General features: G+C 53.9%; 1 protein-coding gene across 4 annotated transcripts in view; it reads right to left on the reverse strand.

Moving 5' to 3' along the window:
* Positions 1 to 18,568, reverse strand: part of STARD10 (StAR related lipid transfer domain containing 10) — a 32,843-nt gene extending 14,275 nt beyond the window's left edge. Inside the window, exons 1-3 of one of the 4 annotated variants that reach the window (XM_040258782.1) lie at positions 18,444 to 18,568; positions 15,858 to 15,943; positions 7,843 to 8,153 (exon numbers count right to left, since the gene is read on the reverse strand). In XM_040258782.1, coding sequence (XP_040114716.1) covers positions 7,843 to 8,049 — 207 coding nt within the window. In that variant the 5' untranslated portion in view covers positions 8,050 to 8,153; positions 15,858 to 15,943; positions 18,444 to 18,568. Of the gene's footprint in view, positions 1 to 7,842; positions 8,154 to 9,173; positions 9,440 to 15,857; positions 15,944 to 18,443 lie in introns of those variants that run through there. The other 3 variants (XM_040258780.1, XM_040258779.1, XM_040258781.1) reach the window with 3 other exon arrangements.
* Positions 18,569 to 22,082: the final 3,514 nt, after the last annotated feature.

The raw sequence follows: 22,082 nt of genomic DNA on the forward strand, positions 1-22,082 counted from the left end.
AGCTTTCTAAAACCCAGTGATGGGAATTCCCTGGTGGTCCAATGGGTTAGGACTCTGTGCTTTCACTGCTAAGGCCCTAGGCTCAATCCCTGGTCAGGGAACTAAGATTCCACGAGCCACGTGGCGCAGCCAATTAAAATAAAAAACAAAACCCAGTGATGATGGCATGCCCAGCCTGAAAGCCTCTGCTGCTTCTCCCTGACTTCAAGATCAAACCCTAAAACGTCCTCCCCACTCTGGCTCAGCCTCCTCTCCTTCCTCACCCTTAGTCCACACCCACCAAGACCTTCTCAGCCTGCCACCTAACTCCTGTTGGGCCCCCCAGGTCTTACCCAGATACTACTGTCCCCCACCATGCTGTCACCCACGTCTCCCTTGGTCTGAGGAGTCACGGAAGGCTGTCACCATCTCCATCAGTCTCCCCACTAGGACTTCAGAGCAGGACTCAGGTGTGATCCAGCCCCAGGCCCCAAGCGCCAGCACAGAGGCTGGTAGAGTGGGTGGGAGGCATGAGAAGAGGTTTGCTGAACGAATAAATGATTGAGACAGGGAAAAAAAGGGGGGCGGGGGAGAAAGGGGACAAGTAGAGACATACAGGCAGAGGTAGTAACCATCACAGACAGGGACAGAGTCAGCCTAAGGGGAGACTCTGAGACCCAGAGCCAGGCCCAGGGGCAACAACGAGGCTGCAGGGAAGCAGGGAGGGGAAGACTGAGGCAGAGCCAGGGCTGAGCTGGGGGGGGCGGAAGCCGCTGGGAGACAGCTGAGGAGACATAATTGGATCAGAGACAACTCTGCTGCAGTGAGGGGGTGTGACTCACACACACAGAGTAATGCCAGACACAGAAACACACGCAGTCTCACACTCAGAGGCACAGACACACACAACCTCAGGTGCATGTACAGACACACACACACACATTCAAGATGGATTTAATGACCCTTGTCAGATGCCCTGCCCCTGACGGGCTCACAGTCTGCCTAACCAAGGACCAGATCATACACACAGGCACCCACAGGCCAGCTCCACACACACAAGGCCCAAATATAGAAGGCCAGACAACTCCCATCACATCATCCTGTCTTCATAACACACAAACACCATCTGGTATCTTATGCTTGTCTCCCCCTCAGGATGTAAACTCATGACAACAGGGTCTGATCTGTTTGGTTTGCCACTAAATTCCTGGATATACTTGGTGTATAGTATGTTCCCCATATAGTATGTTGAATGAATGAAGACTGGAGACACATAAGGGAACTCCATCCACTCTGGTTGTCAGGCCTCTGCCTTCAGACTTAACACTTCTCTGGTCCAGTACCAGGCCCAAGGCAATCTAGAAGAGTCCAAAACTAGGAAGGGGGCATCAAGGAGAGGCTGGAGGGGATTATCAGAAAGCCAGGGTTAGATGACAGGAAACTCAAAGGATGGGATTAAATGGCCCAAGCGATGCAGAGGAGACCAAAGGTGGGATTTACCCCTACTTCCCATGGAGGAGGAAAACTTGCAGGCATTGTTCAACTGCCCCAAGACAGAAGGATTCTAGACATAGGTCAGAAGCAACAAGTAGCTGCCTTCGGGGAGCCAGGTTGAGAGATAGGGAGGCAGTTGTTATACTAAAGCCCCAGAGAACAGCTCCAGTTGCCCAGTGCCACCTGTCCAGCCTCTCTTTAATGACAAGTGAGAGGGGTCTGTATTTGGTGTGGGACCCACCACTAAGTCCTGGGCCTGATACTTGCCTCCACGGCCTGTGTTTCTGCAGCTCCAGGGGTCCTGGAGCATTGAGGCCAGACCAAATATGCTTGAGGAGACAAAGTGAAGCACAGGGGGCCCAGGCACCTCAAGCCCAGTGCCTGGTCTGAGCACCTTTCCTCTCACCTGTTGATGGGGCAGGTGGGGGTGATGCTCACCTGCCCAGGTAAGGGGTAAAGGTAAGAGAGCAGGGCGGGGATAAAGTTTCTAACTCCATTGGTGGTTGCTGGCCCCTCATTAACAGACTGGAGAGGTCCAGCTTAGGTCCAAGATCCCTAAAGAGTGCCAGGCCTCCAGAGTCATGGCACCCACAGCTCTGGCTCCAGGTGGCTCTACCAGGCACAGAGAAGCAGGGGAAGAAAGAAAACCCATCTGTCTCCAGGACTGCCTCCTTTCTCTCATCTCCTGAAACTTTAAAGACTCTCGGCTGGAAACTGAGCTGGGTTCGTTAAAGTTTAAAAGCCAGAGCCTGGGGAGCTGGTCGTGGAGGCACAGAGCCAGCCTGCGGGCCTGAGGGCTCTTCTGCGCCCAGTGTGGACTGACTGAAGGCACCCCCCCAACCAGCTCCTTGCCCCCGGGGGCTGCACATCTTATCCTATCTCACATCCCAGCCTGCACAAGAGTTATGCTATAACCACTATGTTGTCCCTTATCCCTCCAAAATCTTTCTGGAGGCAATCCCGTGCTCCACTCCCCACAGGCCCTACTTTAGCGCAGGCCTTGGCATGTCTGTGCAGACAAATAGAGCAGCATCTTCCTCCTACCACCCACCTTGTCTAAAACCCTCCCCAGTAGCCTAGAACCTCCGGGACCCAAACTCAAGAGCCTTGATCTAGCTGTCTAATCACCTCCACCCCCCTGAGTTCCAAACCCACAATATATCACCTGCAGTTCTCCTAACATTGCCTGTTTCCTTCCTCGGGGGCCTTTACATAGCTCTTCCTCTGTATGAAATGTTCCCAGTGCTGTCAAACCTGTACTCCTCATTCTCAACTCAATTCCAAGCCGATCACCTGAGCATTCCTCCTGTGAGAAGCCTTCCCTGGTCTCCAGGGATGGCTCAGAGGCCCCCTCCAGGTCTCTGCAGCTCCTGTGACAAGTGTCTGTTCCACCATCCTGATTTCCCTCTTTGTCTCCAACCTGAATGAAGTGCCCAAAGACAGGCAGGCCAGCACAGCTGCTCGCATGCGACAGAAGAGGAAGCTAAAGCTGGGGCAGGGGCAGCAATCTGCGCAAGGCCACATGGCCAGGACCCTGAAACCTGTTCTCTCATCCTGTAGGAAGGACCCCCAGGAATACCTCCCTAAAGCCTCCAGCCAGCTCTGACCTTTCCTGTCTCTGATTTCTTCCACCTGAAGATCCAGACCCTGACGTTGGGGGGCAGCTCTCTGGGAGCCCTGTTTCTTAAGGAGAGGTCTGGACAACTTCCTCCAGCTGCCCCTACTCCACGTCAGAGCTAGAACCATGCAGGATTCCAGGCCAGGGGTTATCAGGACCCCAGCCTGACTCAGGAGCCCCATCTAGGGACCTCTCAGACGGCACAAACCAGCAAGGCTTTAGCTCTCCATCCTTACCCTGTGTCCAGTACTGCAGACACCCTTACCATGCCCTAAGGCCAGGCTCTACAAACCACCTGCCCAGCATCTTTCTAGAGAAATAGGGAAACTGAGCCCCCGAGGGGGCAGAAGCCCAGCCTAAACCTGAGCTCACCGAATCCAAACCCCTAAAACCTGCCTCTGCCACCACAGATAAGAAGACTGACCCAGAAAGGTAAAGTGAACCCCAAGGTTACACAGTAAGGACTGGGCTCTTGCTTGGCTGGGACCCCTCCAGGGTGCCCTCTCACAATGACACAGCACAGGGAGACCTAAGGCAGGAGAGAGGGGTGGGTTCTGAGCGACAGGGTCCAGGAGATCAAAGGGGCCAGTGGTGCTAATAAGCAGGCCCGAGACACTGAAGCTATCCTGGCCTTGGAGTCTCAAGGACCTGGGTTCTGATCCTGCCTCAGCTGCCTTCAAGCTGTTTGACTGCACAAGTGAATTCCTGCCCTGAACCTCAGCTTCCACATCTGTTCAATGGAGTTTGTAAGACACTTGTGAAGATTCAGTGAAAAGACCTGAAGAAAACGCCTGGCCCTGTGACTGTCTCCACCATCCCCAGGACCCTTTTGAGTCCCATAGACCATTAAGAGTAAGAAGGATCCTTGGAGATCCCTGAGATGATCCCAAATTTCACAGGGGAAGAAAATGAGGTGCTGAGAGAGGACAGGCCTGAGAACTAGCCTAAGAGCTTGGTACCCAGGAGGCTGTGGTATGGAAGCAGGTGGACAGTGAGACAGGTCAGAGAGGGGTCACCAAGCTTTCTCCAAAGGGGAAGAGGAGCAGCTGTAGGACAGGAAGTCAGAAGAGATAGGTCCCCACTGCTCAGCTTCCTGTGGCAAGAGGAACCTCAGGTTCTCAGCCATGCTCCCCCAGGAGACCTCACATCCCTGCTCCAGCCAAGGCCCTCAAGGCCTCTATTCATTGGGACGCCCTCCTGCCTCAGTCGGTTGCCTGTGAATATCTGCCTCAAGCAGTGGGCAGGGAGCCATCTGGAACTGTCAGTCTCTCTCCACCCTCTGGAGGTCTGGCCACCCTCTGCCTCTCAGGCGGCTAGGTGTACAGCAGGATCAGAGAGCCTGAGCACGTGAGCATCAGGGCAGGACTGGGCTGGCCATGCCATGCCATCTCTGGCTTTCTGTCCCCTATGCCTCATCCCTCTCCATGGGACCCAGCACAGGTATGAGTCTAGAGGCTCTTGGAGCCAGGAGAGCCCCATGGCACAGATGGAGAAATAGCCCAGAGAGGGCAGGGATGTGCCCACAGTCACACACAGAGCAAAAGAACACTATAACCAGGACTGGACTTCAGCCCCTTCTCCAGCTGGCCCTGCTTGAATAAATGACAGCCCCCTGGTTTCCCAATTCTCTCCTCTACCGCAGCTCTGAGGAAGCCTGGCCTGGGCACTGAGGGACCTGCATTCAGGTGCCCAGAAGCCCTCTGCCCTTGAGCCCAGGATCCATGTTCAGCATCAGCCTTTGGGACAAGGCCTGACCTCACAGGAGGCAGTATCTGCCTCCTCTTTGGTGCTCAGAGCACTATGCAGGCCTGGGACCAGGCCAGACCAGAGGGAGGGAAAGGGCAGAGGTGGCCTCCAGCAGCTCTGTCCCTTTCTTCTGGCTCCAAATGCTGGGCCAGAGCCACAGTGACTTCCAGGAACCTCTGGACACAGGGGTAGGGAGAAGATAAGTCTGGGGGAAGGGGGGTGAGGTAGAGGAAATCAATCAGGTAGGCAGCTAGGTGGCTCTTCCCCCACCCTAGATTCACATGCACAGGGCATGTCCAGCGGGCAGCTGGCTTTCCCAGCTCAGGGGGCAGACCAAGAACCGACTGTGGGGAGCAGGGAGCTCAACAAATACCTGTGGTTAAGTCCCAGTCTCCTGGAGTGACCCTGGGAACTCTGGCTTCAGACCTGCTGTGTGACCTTGGCAAGCCACTCCCCTTTCTGGGACTCAGCTTTTTCATTTATCAACAGGAATGGGATGATGAGAACACTGTGTCCTTCAGAGTTACTGATGGGGTCAAATGCCAAAATGTTGACAAGATGTGAGCCCAAGTGGAGAGAGGCAGGGGCTCTGGAGCCAGGCTGACCTGGGTTCCACTCCTGCCTCAGCTACTGTGTGACCTCAGGCAAGTGACCTCATCTCTCTCAGCCTCAGTTTCTTTGTAGCTTGGAGATAAGCCTACTACTGCCCTGGACTGCTCTGAAGGTCAATCAGGCAATGGGGACAAATGCTCGACTCAGAGCAGGGGTTCTTATCGGAAACGGGATTCCTGGAGTCTTGGGGATGGGGGAGCTCGGAGACCTCTGCCTGTCCCCCAGAGCTCCACGTGGCTGTGCTGAGGGGATCTGAGATCTCGAGATCACCTCCCTTCCCTGAGCCAAGGCCCAGCACCCTCCTTAGGCCCCAGCTCTGCTCACCTCCTGGCCCCAGCCCCCTTCACTGTGGGGAGCACAAAAGAGACCACTAGGCTGAGAGGCAAGAGATCTGGGTTCCAAGCCTGGCTTGGCTGGGGCTTGGCTGTGTGAGCCTGGGCTAGCCCATGCTCCTCTCTGGACTTGCACTCCAGTAAGGAGTGAATTTGAAACGGGGATTGCAAAGGCACCTCCAACCTCTGCCCAGTCTGAGAGGGAAGGAAGGCCAGGTGTACGCCCTAACTACAAGCCCACAATACCCCAGTTTTCCCAGTCCCCTCTACTCTCAAGGAAGAACACCTGACAAATCTGATATGGCCACAAGGGGTCTATTGTGGAGGTCTGGCTCCCAGACTCACCAGTTCCAGTCCTGGACTGGGCTGGGTTTATTCATTAACCAAGCCAGATGGAGGAGGCAGCTCCACTCTGTTGACACAGAGGGTGGGAGTCCTGGGCTCAGTTCAGACTTTCCCCTACCCTTCCTTCTGGAGAGCCAGCTTGATGGGGAGATCATGCTTCCCTACCCCTTGGCACAGGCCAGCCTGAGCCTTTTCGAGGCTACAGGCAGGAAAACAACCTTTTTCTCACAACAACTTTGCTCACTTTATATTCAGTTTGTTCCTTCATTCGTTCGTTCCTTCCATCCTTCATTCAACCAACATCCCTGCTGGGCCTGTGTTGGAGGCTGAGGACATAAAGGATAGGACGTGTCCCTGTCCCTGGCGAGCACTAAGCTGGAACATGCCAGTGGCCCTGCCCTTCCCCGCTCCTCAGGCTTAGACACAGGTCCAGCTCTGGGGAAGCCCACGGCCCAGAGTCCTCAGGCCCGGGTAGAGAGTCCCAGAAAGGGAAAAAAGGAGACAGACATGGGAACTGGGAAAGAAAAAGACAGTCAGATAGCCACGGTGCAGACAGAGAGTCAAGAAGGGAGCAGGGAAGGCAGAACGGGTGAGCCAGGTGCCTACGTGGGGACAGACAGACGAAGCTCTAAATGACTAAGACAAAGCGAGACAGAAAGGCACAGGGTCAGGCAGGGAAGGTCAGACATCTCTGGCCCTATTATGAGGCCCTGATGCCAGAGCTAAATCCGAATCCAAGGGCAGGCCCCAGGCAGGAGGGGCTGGAGTCGGGGAGGGCGGGCGTGCTCTCCAAGTCCACTGCCCTGCTCCCACCTCTGCCGGCTTCCACCACAGGAATACACTTTTCCACGTGTTTGAGAAGGAGAGCGGGAAGGCCGAGGCAAGAGAGAGGGGAGGGCACAGTCTACTGCCAGGAGCCGCGGAAGGGAGATCTGCCGCCTTGAAAAGTAGCACTCACAGCAATGCCAGATGTGTTCTGTTGGAGGCAGTCTCTGAGGCCTCTCAGCAGAGTCTTTACTAGCCTAGTCCCCATCTAGGCCCCAGGGGAGGTGGGCTCACAGGGTCCCAAACCCCAAGCCGGCCCTCTTTTGACAAACAGAAGAAAATCATGGGGTTGTGAGGAGTGGAGTGGATGGCTGTGAGAGAGGCCAACTATGCCTGCATACTCCCTGCCTCTGCTGGCCTACACCCTGGTCCCTCCTTTCCCAGCCTGCCGGCCCAGCCTGGCCCTGTGTGAGGCAGGGACATCTAAGCCCCGCTTTCGGGATCTGCCACCCAGGATCCTGAGTCCCTGCAGGAGAGACTCAGGGGACAGCCAGGAGGGAAGAGGGAAGAGCAGAGCATCCGGCAGGAAGAAGTGCAGAGAGTGCGGAATGAGACCCAGCTCAGGCTGAGAGAATCAGGAATTCTGGACTGAAAGGCTCAGTCTCCCACCTGAGATGACTCAAGTCAGGACCTGATAAAGGCTTCAAGGGCAGAGGGCTCCTTGAGGAAGACCACTCTCCGAGGTGGGCTTGGCAGCGGTCCACCTCCCTGAGCAGGCAGGGGCTGAGTGAGTCACACCCCCTGTCTCCCAGCAAACTGTGCCTCCTGGGTCCTCGCAGGAGACTCAGGTGCACAGCCAGGTGTCTGTACCCCTGCTGGAGGACAGGGAGACTCCCAGTCAGAGGGAGTCAGGGCGCAGCGTCGGCTGCACCTGCTGCGGGGCCACCCTACCTTGATCTTGTGCAGGGTACGATCCATCTCCACAGCCTGCACCCACACAGACACACCAGCTTTGCTGTAGGTCAGGTTCCAGCCCGCCTCGGCCTCACACTCTGACCGGAAGCTGCGGAAGTCCTGGTCGTCGGGCACCTGGACGCTGTCGCGGCCCAGGACTGGCCGAGGCCCCGGGGGCTCTGGGGAGGCAGCTGACTGCTCCATGGGGAGGCCCAGGGCCCTGGTCCTGGTCCGGCTCTCCTGGGTCCTCCGCGGAGGCTCCGACAACGTCGACGCGGCTGCAGATGCTGACGCCACCTTCCAGGGACCTGCAAGACCGGTTTGGGAACCGGAGTCAGAACGCTGCGGGCGCGCGTGCGGCTGTCCGGGGTCCTGGCAGGTAGCGAGTTCGAGAGAGGCAGGGGCTGGCCCCCTGGCCAGAGCGTACCGCCGCCACTGGGCAGTACGCCCCTCTCTCTCCGCAAAAGCGCGACCTCGCACCGCCGGAGGTGGGAGCCGGAGTGGGGGCTGCGTATGGGGGTGCGGGGGAAGCCCGTCGGGACCCAGGGGAGGCCGGGACCCGAGGTGACGGACGGTCCGGTGGGGTCTGCGCAGCGCTGGCCGGACTGGCTCAACTAACTCGCCAGCGGCGCCGGCGCGGGAAGCGCGCGGGGCCGGTGGTGGGGGCGGGGTGGGGCGCCCGCGGGGCCGGCAGGCTCACCTGTGCCCGCTACTCGCCGGGGCCAGCCGGGGCCGGGGGTGCGAGCGCCTCTGCCGCCGCCGCCGCTGCCCGGGCGACCGGGGCCGCGCGGGGGTTCTGGGGGGAGGAGCAGTGGGTCCCGCCGCCCGGCCCCCCCGCTTCCCCCGGCCCCGCGCGCACCACCCGCCTGCCCCCCGGCCTCTTCCTCCCTCCCCAGGGGCTACGCTGGGGGTTTCGGGGGCTCCGCTCGCCTGCGCTTGGTATTTTCCAGGCTGCGGAGGTACAGCTGACGGGGCTTGGAGCCCCGCCCCACCCCGCCCAGCCGGGTCCTAGCGCCCGCCCCCATCGCCCCCGAAGAGGACCTGGCCGGACCAGTCCTCAGGCAGGGGCTGAGGAGGGTCCAAGATAGATAGGGCTCTGAGAGGAAGAGCGAGGAGATGCTAGAAGAGGGATTCTGGAAGTTAATTGTGAACCCTTTATCTCCAACACCTTCCCACACTCACAGGTACACACCTCTGCAACAGCCTACTTAAGATACATAAGCAGCTGTCCCTAGAACCACCCAGAGACATCGCCACACCACACCCCTCAGAGCCAAAGATGGGCACACTCCCACCACAATCAAGAGCCCACAGCTTGCCTCCCCTACCAACCACTGGCCTCAAGGTTCACAAGGTGGCTAGACTTGGACAAAATCTCCACTCCCATCGCACTCGCAGCGGGGAGCTTTAATCCTCCTCCAGTCCCGAATTCTGGTCCTTGTCCACTCCTAGTCCTCCTGAGCACCCCTGTACCTATTCACACACCTCCCATGGATTAGATTAGGCTTTCCAGAGCTTCTGGCTCCAGAGCTCTGGGGCTCCCTGGCCCTCCCCAGGCAGAGCTGGCCAGAGCTCCACAGCCACAGGGGAGATATGTCCACCAGCACTCCAGCCACCCCTTCCAGCCAGAGAGACTGCTACCTGCCCCCTGGGTCCTAGTGCTAGCTCTGTCTCCAGCTGCTCTGTGTTAACTGAGGCCAATAGCTCAATTTTTCTGAGGCCAGGCCAATGTGAGTGTGGCAACAGGCTCAAGGCTGAGCATTCACTACCCTAGTGACTAGGGAGGGCTCATGGTAAGCTCCCTTGGATGGGCAGCTAATAGGGCACAAGTGCCCCATCACTTGCCCAGTGTCATCAGTGAGTACATGGCCTTCCTGCCAAGATCCCAGATCTCAGCCTCCTCCCACCCCAGGGTTCCTTTCCTTGGCTCTGGCTGCCCCATCTCTCTGGGCCTGAGTTTCCTATCTGTAGAATGTAAGCATCAGAATGTATAACCTCCTAGCCTCACCATCCTTGAGTTCCAGGATGGAATAGCTTTTCTTAAAGGTGCTAGAAAAAGATGAGGAGTTGTCATGGTGGATTCACAAATAGAGGTGTTTCTTACTCAAGTGCTTAGGGCTCTGAGACGTTTGTGAATCAGGCCCAATTTTACAAGTCGAGGGGGTGAGGAGGGAACTGTGATAGCAAGTCACCCCAAGGGGCATTCTGCAAAGTAAGTCTTGTAAAATGAGTTGCAGGTCCCTACGTGACCTTGGATCTCCAGTGTGAGCAGCACAGTCAGATAATCATCCTTGACCCTTCTAACCCACATTCTTTAAGTGTGTGGTAGTGGGTGGCCTGGGGGTGGGGTGGGTGAGGGTGGGCTTTGGGTTCAAGAGGCCAGGCCTCTGGCTCTCTGCTACACACATCCTCTGCCTTCACCCCAGCCATAGGCAGTTCATTGCCCCTCCCCTGGCTTCAGTAGTTTTATCTGACAGCCTCATACCCAGGCTGATGAAAGACTCAAAAGAGGGGTATACAGAGCCTGCTTTGTGAACTGTAGCCTCTGGGATCTGCCATGAGGAAAAGGGAGAGGAGCACTGGCCTGGTGGCTTCTGCCTTTTTAGGGCCCCAGTGACACACGTCAGCTGACAGCAGGCACCAGGACTGTACACCTCTCATCCCCATCGCCTAGTACTGGGAGGAAGAGATAAGGCTGAAGTGACAGCAGGAGATAGCAGCGAGGACAGGCTCACAGGACTCCTCCACCCCCGAGAGCACTGCCAGTCTGAGACACACCAATTCAGGGAGGTAGTGATGGCAGAAATCAAACCAGCACTCAAATCCAAATAGAGATTAACCAAGAATGAATCTTCTGGGTCTTGGGTCAAAAAAGGTGGGTGACCTGGTACCCCTGGGCTCAGGTGGCCATGCCCTGGGCTCAACCCTGCCTGGAGGTTTAGGCCAGGCTGGCTGGAGCATAAATCCTCATTCATCAACAATTTGCCCTTGCAGGCCTTCCTAGTCCCCCAGGAATTTAGGTATCTCTGGCTCAAGGGTTCATAACAACCGCTCAAACATGCCTGGATCAAAGCAGATTCATATCCTGTCTCAAACACCCCTGAGCATCAGAGGGAAGGCTGGGAGGGCTGGGATGTGTGACCTGGGGGAGGAGCCTGGAGAGGAGTCCTAGGATTTGGTGATCCCTGCTTCCCACAGCCTGGAAGTGCAAAGTGGACCTGGGTTCAAATTCTGTTGATACCACTTCCTAAACGTGTGACCAGGAGCAGGTGACATGTCCTGTCTGAGTTTCAATTTCTTCATCTAGAATAATAATACCTACTCTCTGAGAATTATTGCAAGGAAAAGAGTTGTATACATGTCAGTTTCACACCCAAATAACTAAAAATATAAATTGGAAGGGGAAAGGTAGGGAGGAATAAATACACTGTTCAAACATGGCATATTTCCTACAAAAAGTGTTAAGGAAATACCTTGATAGGATGGTTGTTAAGGTTCTCATGAAAGAGTAAACAGTGGAAAGGTTGGTGAAGCACGACCCTATGTGTCCCCTGCAGCCCCTGTCCCAGTCACAGGGCTCAACAGAAAGTGGAGGTGCCCTTCCGACCCCAGCCCCAGGATGGGGACAACACCAAGCAGGACTCAGAGTTGGGGTGGAAGGCGGGAGTGTGTATGAGAAAGAGACAGTGCTTAGCAGGCTGAGAAGCATCATAAGAATGCAAGGAATCGTGACCCAGGGCGCTGAGCAAGTGCGGGTTTTACATGCACCCCTCACAGAGACAGAAGCTGAGGTGTAGGAGGCATAGCGACGCCCCTGAATCAAAGTAAGACAGAAGCCATCTGGGGACCACAAGTACCCAGTAGGACTCCCGGAATGGGGTGGGGGTTGTTTGGAGATATTCACACCAGTTCTTGCTCACTGACCCCTGCCAGCTGTTGGAACAGAGTCAGGACACCTGCCTGGAGCCATCCATGACCTGGTCCATAACACTCCTCTCTCAACTCCCTTCACTGAGCTCCCATCAGGACCACAGCCCCTAACTGTACAGATGGAGAAACAAAGGCCCAAGCAGCAGGGTCAGAGCACAGATAAGATCTTAGGTCTCCCAGCTTCTAACCCAAGGCTCTGTCCCTGCTCCCCACTATATGCCACCCCTTTCACTACCCTAGGGGTGACCTTGGGGGCAGTTACCACCCTCTTTGCTTCAAGATTCCTCCCCTGCCCAAGTGTACTAGACAATGAGGGGCTACCACATCCTGACTTGCTTCTGGTGCTCCCTCCTACTCAACATCTAGTCAGACAGACGGATGGCTGCCTCAATCTCCCCTCTGGGAGATGAGGAGAAGGCCCCCCTTACCCCTTCTTCCCCCAGCTCCTCTCCTCTGGGGTAACCGGCCTTGCTAGTTTGGGTGAGAAAATTCCCAGGTTGCCTAGGGGAACAAGGCAATATCCTGGGGGCACTGTTCTAGAAGACTGAGCAACGACTTGTGTGATGTCACCAGGAAGCAGCAGAGAGGTGATTCCAGAGGTCCCCCTGGAAGGCGGAGGTCAGAGCACTCTGAGGTCCCCAGGGCTGGCATGGCCTTGAGGGATGTGTCCTTTACAGTTTGATGGCAGGCGGCAACAGGTTCAGCACCCTAGTCCCACCTGGAGCCGGATCTGAGTGTTTGTCCAGGGTGGGTCTCCTACCCCTGCTGGGCCTCACTGAGCAAACAGCTCAAACACTGCCCTGAGTGAGTTGCTAGAGCCTCAGGGAATCACAGAGCACACAGTCAGAGTGACCCATATCCCCTCTCCTGCTGATGACGCTGACACAGCCAAACACTGTGATAGGGACAGAATCAGTCAGTTCAGTCGCTCAGTCACTCAGTCGTGTCCAACTCTTTGCGACCCCATGAATCGCAGCACGCCAGGCCTCCCTGTCCATCACCATCACCCGGAGTTCACTCAAACTCACGTCCATCAAGTCGGTGAGGCCATCCAGCCATCTCATCCTCTGTCGTCCCCTTCTCCTCCTGCCCCCAATCCCTCCCAGCATCAGAGTCTTTTCCAATGAGTCAACTCTTCGCATGAGGTGGCCAAAGTACTGGAGTTTCAGCTTCAGCATCATTCCTTCCAAAGAACACCCAGGGCTGATCTCCTGGGTGATAGAATAGAGGGACAAAAATAAGTGATTAAATAGTTAATCCCACTAGGGGATTATAAGTATAAAAATATGAGGAAAAAAACTCCTGTAAATTAATGATTACTCGAAAAAGCAGGTTTGCTTAACCACAAAACTAAGCAGGCTTGCTTAGCAACAAAACCATGCAACAGAAGCACAGGACATGCCCCCAAACAATAAAACAATGGTGCCATGAGACTCACATCCAGACACTGAGCTCAGTCAGTTCAGTTCAGTTCAGTTCAGTCGCTCAGTTGTGTCCGACTCTTTGCAACCCCATGAATTGCAGCACGCCAGGCCTCCCTGTCCATCACCAACTCCCGGAGTTCACTCAGACTCACGTCCATCGAGTCAATGAGGCCCATCCAGCCATCTCATCCTCTGTCATACCCTTCTCCTCCTGCCCCCAATCCCTCCCATTATCAGAGTCTTTTCCAATGAGTCAACTCTTCGCATGAGGTGGCATCATTCCGTCCAAAGAAATCCCAGGGATGATCTCCTTCAGAATGGACTGGTTGGATCTCCTTGCAGTCCAAGGGACTCTCAAGAGTCTTCTCCAACACCACAGTTCAAAAGCATCAATTCTTTGGCCCTCAGCTTTCTTCACAGTCCAGCTCTCACATCCATACATTAATGACCCCCAAAACAGGCTCTGTGCACACACCAAAAAAACCCATCATTTATGGGAAGGTGACTTTTCAAAATGAAAGACTCTCACTGTACTGAGACCTGAAAATATTTTTCGATAGTGCTATGATAGTCCTGGCCTAACCATATAGGGAGGGACAAGTAAACTTCCCTGCCCTGTCTGGGGAGGAGCTGCTGATGGAAACGTCACATCTACTCAAGAGAGACAAAGAAGGTCTTCTTCCCCTCCCCACTTTTCGTTTGATTATAAAACTGTAGCCCACTAAGTTCTGGGGGCACTTCCCACCCATCACAAGGGTTTTATTCTCATAAATCATTTATCTACTACTTTGCTCTCGCTAGATTCTTTTCCATGCTGACATGAAGGACTATGGTATCGAAGCTTTTCGGAGCCCCACTGAAATGATCCCAGTTGGTTCCACGATCACACCCATCTCCTGCCTCAGTCCACACAGCCACATACCATCTCAGTCTCATGCGCGGGAATCCAACAGGGGCACACTGGCTTGAGCACGCCAGTTCACTCAAGTAGGCTTGCCAGATAAAACACAGGACACATCTTGAAATTTGATTTTCAGATAAGGAAAATCATTGTTAGCATGTTTCAAATATTTGCTAAATCTGGCAACCTTATACTTGGGGCCCTGTTATACCCACATCACACAGCCTCAAAGAGCTACACACCAGTCCCCTCACAGACCAGTCTCCTGCCTGCCCTGGGAATGCAGTCAGCACCTGGGTTACAGCTGTTGCGCACGCGTGCGCACGCGCGCGCGCGCACACACACACACAAATGGCCTGGCACATCCTCTCTGTGAAGAGGTCCTGGGGCAGAGTAAGAGTCTACCACACTCATTTTGTCTAACCTTCACAATAACCTTAGGTGGAAGGTCATGCTGGGACTCTTAGCCCCACTTGAACAATGAGGAAAATAAAGCCCAACAAGAAACAGAACCTATCCGTGGTATCCCCACGTGTGCTCTCTGGCAGGGGGAAGAAGGGGTGTAAGGGAAGTCTTGTTACACCTGGGCCAGGCTGTGTCCCTGGCAGGTCTGAGCTCCTCAAGCAGGCCTCTCAAAGGAGCCTCTTCCCCCCAGGAACAATAGCCTAGGGATTTGGGGGTGGGCCCTCTGACCCTTCCCCCATTCAAGGGTGATACTAATAGCTCCCCCAGAGGGCTCTCTAGTTCCAGGAGGTGGAAACTGTTCTGTCAGGGCACTGTGGGCTCAGCTTTGAGATGAAAAAATATGAAGAAACCAAAAGAAGGAAGGTGTGTGTGTGTTGAGGGGGAGCTTCCAGAAAAGAAAGCGTTGTCCCAGGGCTGGAGCTCTTGCCCTGGTAAAGGGCCAGACAACCTAGTCCTCCCCAAAGACACACAAAGACACCTCCACCCCCACTGCCATCCAGCCTGAGCACAGAGCTGAAGGGAGGGCCTGGGGTCAGGCAGATGGATCAAGAGGCCCTGACAAAAAACTCCAGGGCTTTCAGAAGTTACATCGACCCAGCAATCTAACTGGGTTCCTGCAGGCGGCAGTGCCTAACAGACATTAGCAGGAGGAGGACCGAGCCTGAGAAGGGGGTGCTGGCCATCTGGGTCTGGGGCCCTCTCAAAGAGGGAGTCTCCATGGTTCTACTCTGGGCCCCACCGACTGTGGGCAAGGCCTGGCACCTCTCTGGTCTGTTTTCCTGCTGAGGTGCTTAAGATGCCTCTCTCCTGGCCTGGGGCAGCTGGGTGGGCTCTGTGAACTGTGGAGTCCTGCTTGGTGGGGGATGCTTGCAGTAGAGCTCTGCTAGTCTCTTCTTTCCCCCAAGCCTAGGAGCACCCTGGGCATCAAGACCCTGCAAGGCCTGGAGAGAAGCTCCCAGGCCCTGGAGGACTGGTAGGGAAGGACAGGAGCAGAGGCAGCACAGATAGGGTAAAATACCCTGCTCAGCAGTCTGGCGTAATAGCTAAGAGCCTGGGCTAGGGAGCTAGGTCATCTGCGTTAGAACCTCTTACTGTGTGATCTAGAATAAGTTACTTAACCTCTCTGTCTTGGTACTTCCATTTCTATGAACAAGTAAGCTAGTAGGACTTACATCATTGCCTCCAGGATGAAGTGAGTTCATGCACGTGGAGAGCTTAGCACGGTGTCTGGCAAGCAACAAGCACTCAATAAACGCCACAGCTATCAATTCTTGTCTTCTAAGCTCCCTTACCCCAGGTCTGGCAGCTGTCCCCAAGGCATAGCCTCTTTTCTAAGTCTCTGCTCCTTGACCTGAAGGCAGTGCCTTCCTCTTCTGACCTGGAGAAAAAGAAACAGTCTAGGTTCACCTGGAACCTGGAGGGCTGAGAATAAAGCAGAAGTGGCCATTATAACATCTTGCCCTGCTCCCTCGGCCCAATCCCTAACAGAGCTACAAAGGCCTGGATGGGTCCCCTTTGGGAGGCCTTCACTCAATGACATGAGCTCCTCGCATCCACACAGCCCCCTTCTCAGGGTCTGACAACAGGGCACCAGGACAGCAGCAGGCCCCAGGGAGCCTGGTTGTACCTAGCCAGCGGGCAGGACAATACTGAGATGTCCACGCCCCAGGGGCTGGTTTCTAGGACCCTTTGAAGGGCTCGTGTGTGGAAGGCTTGCTAGGAGCTCTGTCAGTGAGCGGGGCTGAAGACTGTGCCCTGGGTCTGGGTTCATTTTGAGGTCCAAAATTCATACCTGGGGCAGGCCTAGAAGCAGCCCAGCTTCCCTGGGGCATTGCTGTGCTGGGGACTCCTGCCAACCACTGCCCTCTGCCCTGAAGCACTGGTACCCTTGGTTAGTGGGCATCTCCACGGTGCTTCCCCAGGGGCGGCTGCCTTCTTCAGCACCTTCTAAATTTAGGGCTTGGGCTCTGTGACTCATTACTGAATCTTCTTTGCTACCCTCCTCCAGGAGTGTGCTCCCACGGTATTTTTATCTTCTGCTGCCTCAGACTGATTAATAAGGCCCTAGAATCCTGCAGCAGCCACACACACACCACTGAGAGCTCCCCAGTCCACCCACCCCAGCTCGGCTCCGGACTGCTGACCAGGTCCTGTACTCCCCTTCCCTTCTATGCCCCAACCCACAACCCACCCAGGTGTCCACATCTGGCTCCAAGTGTGACTGCAGTGGCAAAGGGAAAAGAGAAGTGGAGCCAAGGCCTGCCTCCTCCCAACCAGCTGCCAGGCAGAGCCCTGGCCAAACACCAGGACACCTGAGTTCTGGCCTAGACTCACCCCTGCCTTACTGTGGGGCTCTGGGTGAGCTTGGCGGTCATCTCTTTCCTTCTCTATAAATAAGGGGTTTGAACCAGACCTCCACTAGGGTGGCCTGGACCAGAGCTGAAAGTATCAATGGACCAGACCACCACCTTCAAACAGGGTGAGCTGGGGGTAGGGTATCTGATATTGGGCCCTGTCTTCCACCCAGGCGCCTCTCTACCCCCAGCTCCTGATCTGTTCAGGGGACACACACAGGTCAAGACCCTGCTGTCAGCCTTTTGGGACTTCTGCCCTGCAGGGAGGAAGAGTCATGGTTCTGGTCTCACTGCCCAGGGCTGTACTGTGCAGCTGTACTGGGCAAGAATCACCTTAACTCTGGACCCAGGTCGTCGGGAACAGCATCACATGTGTGTGGAGATGTAAATGCTCCCTGCCAGGTTCCCAGCGCCAGAGGGAGAAATGGGGATGCAAGTGTCCCCCCACCCCTCAACTTTCACAAACACAGGCTGCCTGGGCGCAGAGTGGAGGTATCTGGAAGGCAAACAGACCAGGGGTGGTGGCATCTCCGCTCCTGCCGGACTCTGGGAGAACCCTATCTCCAGCTGGCCTCCATCTGTGTTCATGAGTAACAAAGAGCGGCTAATAGTTACTGAGCGGGTACCATGGGCCTAGTGCTGTTATATGCACTTAACAGTTCTTAACTCATTTAATTCATAGTTACACCTCGGATAGCCCTGGATACGGCTTACCACTCCCACTCTACAGACAGTGAGGCTCAGAGTAGGGTAGTGACTCACCAAGGATCACAGCATTAAGTCATTGGGAGGGCAAGTTAAAAGCTGAGTCTGACTGCAATCCTGGATTCTGTTTGTACCCTAAGGTAGCTCTTCTCAGCGTATACATTAGATACTCAATAAATGTTTGATGAAGATGTTTGATCACTGCCATGTCATGGAAAGATCCCTATCCTAGTCCAGTTTTATGCCAGCTCCTTGTGTATCCTGAAGAGAGTCTTTTCTTCTGTTAGCCTCAGTTTCCCCTGCTGAAAACAGAGACAAGTGAAGGCCCAGAGAATCAGACAGTTAGAGGTGGGGAAGATCTTGAATTTCTGTTTCTACAAACACCTTCCTTTCATGACTTGCCTGAAGAGGCCCCATTTGCAACCAGACCTTAGCGGCTCCAAGCCCCTCCCACACCTATGTCCAGAACTTCTTAGAGCACTCCAGAGAGACAACTGGGCAGTCCCGCTCCAAGGGACAGAGAGGTCAGTATCTTGGTTGGTGGTATGGTTTGCCCACGATGCCACCTGACAGCTCCACCTGGTTGGGCGAGTGGCCCCTAAAGCCTCTCAGCTCAACCTGCATCACCTCCTCTCCTTAGGATCCAAGCCAGCACAGGTACCACTTCCAGCTGTCACGGGCAGCTGTCAGAGCCCCAGATGGAATCATCTGAGCACCCAATTCCTCTCGGGTTCAGAAATAGAGACCACCCTTTTCCATTCAGGGTCGGTCCCCTTAACATTAGCCCCTCATCTGTCACATCTGATTTCCTTCCCTTACCTGGGCCACTCTTCTGAGAAGTAGGATCTGTACAGCTTCTGCCACACTGTCCTCTGTCTCCAGGATTCTCCAGCTCCTCCTTAATTTCTTGCTTTTGGTAGTCATCTCAACAGAGCAGGGTCTTCCTCCACTAGGCCCAGCAGGTAGGAGAAGGATTAGGAATAGGGGCTTCTCTGGATTCTGGGCACAGTCTGCCTCTCTAAGCCTGTATGCAACAAAGACACTAATCCTGGAGGTGCAGGGAAGGGCTCTAAGCCCAAACGCTGGCAGCCTAGGTTTTAGCCCTTGCTCACAGACTGCTGAGACCTGGAGCAAGCTCCTGCCCCTGTAGGGGCCTCAGTTTTGCAATTTGTAGTATGATGAAATAGTTCCTCAATCTGCAATCACCCGATTATAATAATCTTCTGTCCTTATAGATTGCTCGGCAACTTAGTTTCATTTCTGCGTCTTATTTGATCCTTCCAATATCCTATTTCCACTTACAAATCAGAAAGCTTAGGTCCTCAGGGGAACAGAACTACCAAGGTCACACAGCAACTCAGAGACAGAGTCTAGAGTCCTTGCATCCTGAACCATCGTTGGTCCCTCACACGCAAAGATGCTAGGACTCTCTTGATCACTTTCTCTGACCCGCTGTCCCACTGGTAAAATGAGTGCCCCAAAGATCAGATTAACAGACTCAATGAAGGGAGCTGTGCTTAGCAAACCATTAAAAAAAAAAAAAAAAAAGGCAGAAAAATAACGGGACCGGTAGGTTACTGTTTATTACTGTTATCTTTGCTAAGGCGCCCCCGCGTGTCCATACCCAGGCGCTCCGTTCGCGCAGGCGCTCTTGGTGTTTACAGAAGCCCTGAGGCCGGGCATTTACGCGTGCGCTTCCCGTCAGGGATCGCCCCACCGACCGCGGTCGGACGCTGCTTTCAAGTCCCCTAGTGGTTGTGGCTGGAGTGTAACTACGGTTCCCTGGGGCCCGGTCGGCTCCGCCTTGGGTTGAGGCGTCTCTACAACTCCGGAGCGGCGGAGACTAAGCAGTGGCAGGGAGAGGCACAGCGCGGTCCCTCCAGACTCCTGCATCTCAAGTCACCGTTGCACTAAGACTCGAGTGCCAACTTTCGGGCCCCTCACGGAACACTTGGCGGCCGCGGTGGATTGGACCGGAACTGACCACGCACTGCCTCATGGGAGCCTTAGTTCGTGGCTAGAACCTTTCCGGAGTTGGAACGCTGTTTAAACTACATTTCCCAGAAGTCCAAGAGGCCAGCGTCTCAGAAGACGGGCCCGGGGCTTGTTGGGAGATGGAGTGTGGCGATGGTAGTGAGTTTGTGTAGAAAGGGAAACGTGAAGAAGCAGTGGAGCCTCCGGCTTTTAGCCTTGGTTGTGGTTCAAGCTACAGTTACACGGTAGCTGTCAAACGAAGAGAGTAGCGCTGTTGGGCTGAGACTACACTCCCAGGGGTCACCATCGCCTGTGACTCTCATTTCTGTTAACTGCTTGTAACGATGGAAATATTCTACAGCTGCACTGTCCAATAAGGTAGAGACTAGCCTGTGGCTACTGAACATTTGACATGAGGTTAAGTGCCATGAAGGAAGAAAAATATTTATTTGAATTTATTTAAAAATTAAATCCAATTAATTACTTTTCAGTTCAATTTAAATAGCCACCTATGGGCTCAGTTCAGTTCAGTCGCTCAATCGCTTCCGACTCTGCGACCCCATGGACTGCAGCCTGCCACGCTTCCCTGTTCATCACCAATTCCCGGAGCCTACTCAAACTCATGTCCATTGAGTCGGTGATGCCATCCAACCATCTCATCCTCTATCGTCCTCTTCTCCTCCTGCCTTCTATCTTTCCCAGCATCAGGGTCTTTTTCAGTGAGTCAGTTCTTCGCATCAGGTGGCCAAACTATTGGAGTTTCAGCTATGGCTAGTGACCACCTTATTCCACAGAGCACAGTGTACTAGACCTCCTCGTGTTCATAAACAACAATCATCTTCCTGGTTTGTGAGACCTAAAACTTTATAGTTTTCTTTCTACTGTCGACTGAAAAAAAGTACACCACGTAAAAGTTGAGAACTACATTTTATTTGCAGCCTTGCTGCTGCTGCTGCTGCTGCTGCTGCTAAGTCGCTTCAGTCGTGTCCGACTCTGTGCGACCCCATAGACGGCAGCCCACCAGGCTCCCCCGTCCCTGGGATTCTCCAGGCAAGAACACTGGAGTGGGTTGCCATTTTCTTCTCCAATGCATGAAAGTGAAAAGTGAAAGTGAAGTCGTGTCCCACACTTCGCGACCCCATGGACTGCAGCCTACCAGGCTCCTCTGCCCATGGGATTTTCCAGGCAAGAGTACTGGAGTGGGTTGCCATTGCCTTCTCCTTACTGAGGACTATAATCTGGGATGGCAGCCTCTCAGATAGCTCTGAAGGACTGTTCAAAAGAGGTAAGGGAGGAGCAAGGAATTTTTCCTGAAAAAAAAAATGTGTAGTGAACATCCAAAGATTATTACTATTCATACACAAGAAACCAGACGTCACAAATTGACTTTTAGTGCCCTTTTATGTATGGGAATGCCGGGAGCCAGCGTGAGGAATTCCACCCGTGACAAGGTCATGCAGCACAGCTCTGATGGCAAGGCTAATCAGACCTCAGGTTTTCCCCCTGGAATTTCCTGAGCATGTACCCCCAAAACCAAAAATCTGCCGGCTTTTGTACTCGGCTTTTCCACTCTTCTGATATTCTCTGGATAAAAGTCAACTCAGGGCTTTAGTCTTCTGCATTTGAAAGGGATGTTTCAGTTAAACCCCCTCTGATAGCTCTCTAGCTTGCCTAATAGGTTCCCCAGACCTCTTACAGCTTGTGAATTGCTTACAGCCCCCCAACCGCGAGAGGCACAAAGCTTAAAAGCATCTTAAAGATACAGAGCCTTTTCTAAAGAGTTAAAAATTATATTGGTAGAGGTTTTTCACTGTTGACTCAATGACTGCTGCCAGGCCTCCATATTCTTTATATTTTAGGCACCTGGGAGGATGTTAATCAATGTAAATGGGATATGGAAAAAGATATATAGTAGTTCTGATGTTAGCAACACTAGACTTTTGAGTTAATTACTTCTCTTTGTTATATATCACTGCACTCCTCTTGTGTCCTTGCTATGTAAGAATGTAACTTTATTTAGTGCTTTCTGAGAGTGGCACCGGACTTTGGGAAGATCAACACAAATAAGTCTTCTGGCTGACAAACCCTTATCAGAAAAAAAGTCTGTAAAATGTTAATTGGCCCTTTTTGGCCAGATGATGTAAATCACCTAAGAGTTGTGTATACAATTAGGTATGCAGAGAGAAAAGCCTGGTTTTGATAAGAGTCTGGATTGCTAACACTGCGTAATTTTGTATTACCCATTGATCTCTATGTACAATCAAAAAAAGGTATAAAAGGCCTTTCTAGACAATAGGGACCGGAGCCAGTCGCTGGACTGGTTTCCCCTGTGTCTCTCTCTCTCTCTCTCCTTTTCCTCTTTACTTTAATTTCAGGCTGAATTCCCATCTGGGGCACGGAGGCTCGCCAAGTCTACTTACTTGCCCTGGCTGTTAAGACCCGAGCGAAAGGGAGCCTAAGGCGAGGCACCCTTAGATATTCAAG

This window comes from Oryx dammah, unplaced genomic scaffold (assembly GCF_014754425.2).
Source record: "Oryx dammah isolate SB20612 unplaced genomic scaffold, SCBI_Odam_1.1 HiC_scaffold_17, whole genome shotgun sequence".
Classification (NCBI taxonomy): Eukaryota; Metazoa; Chordata; class Mammalia; order Artiodactyla; family Bovidae; genus Oryx; species Oryx dammah.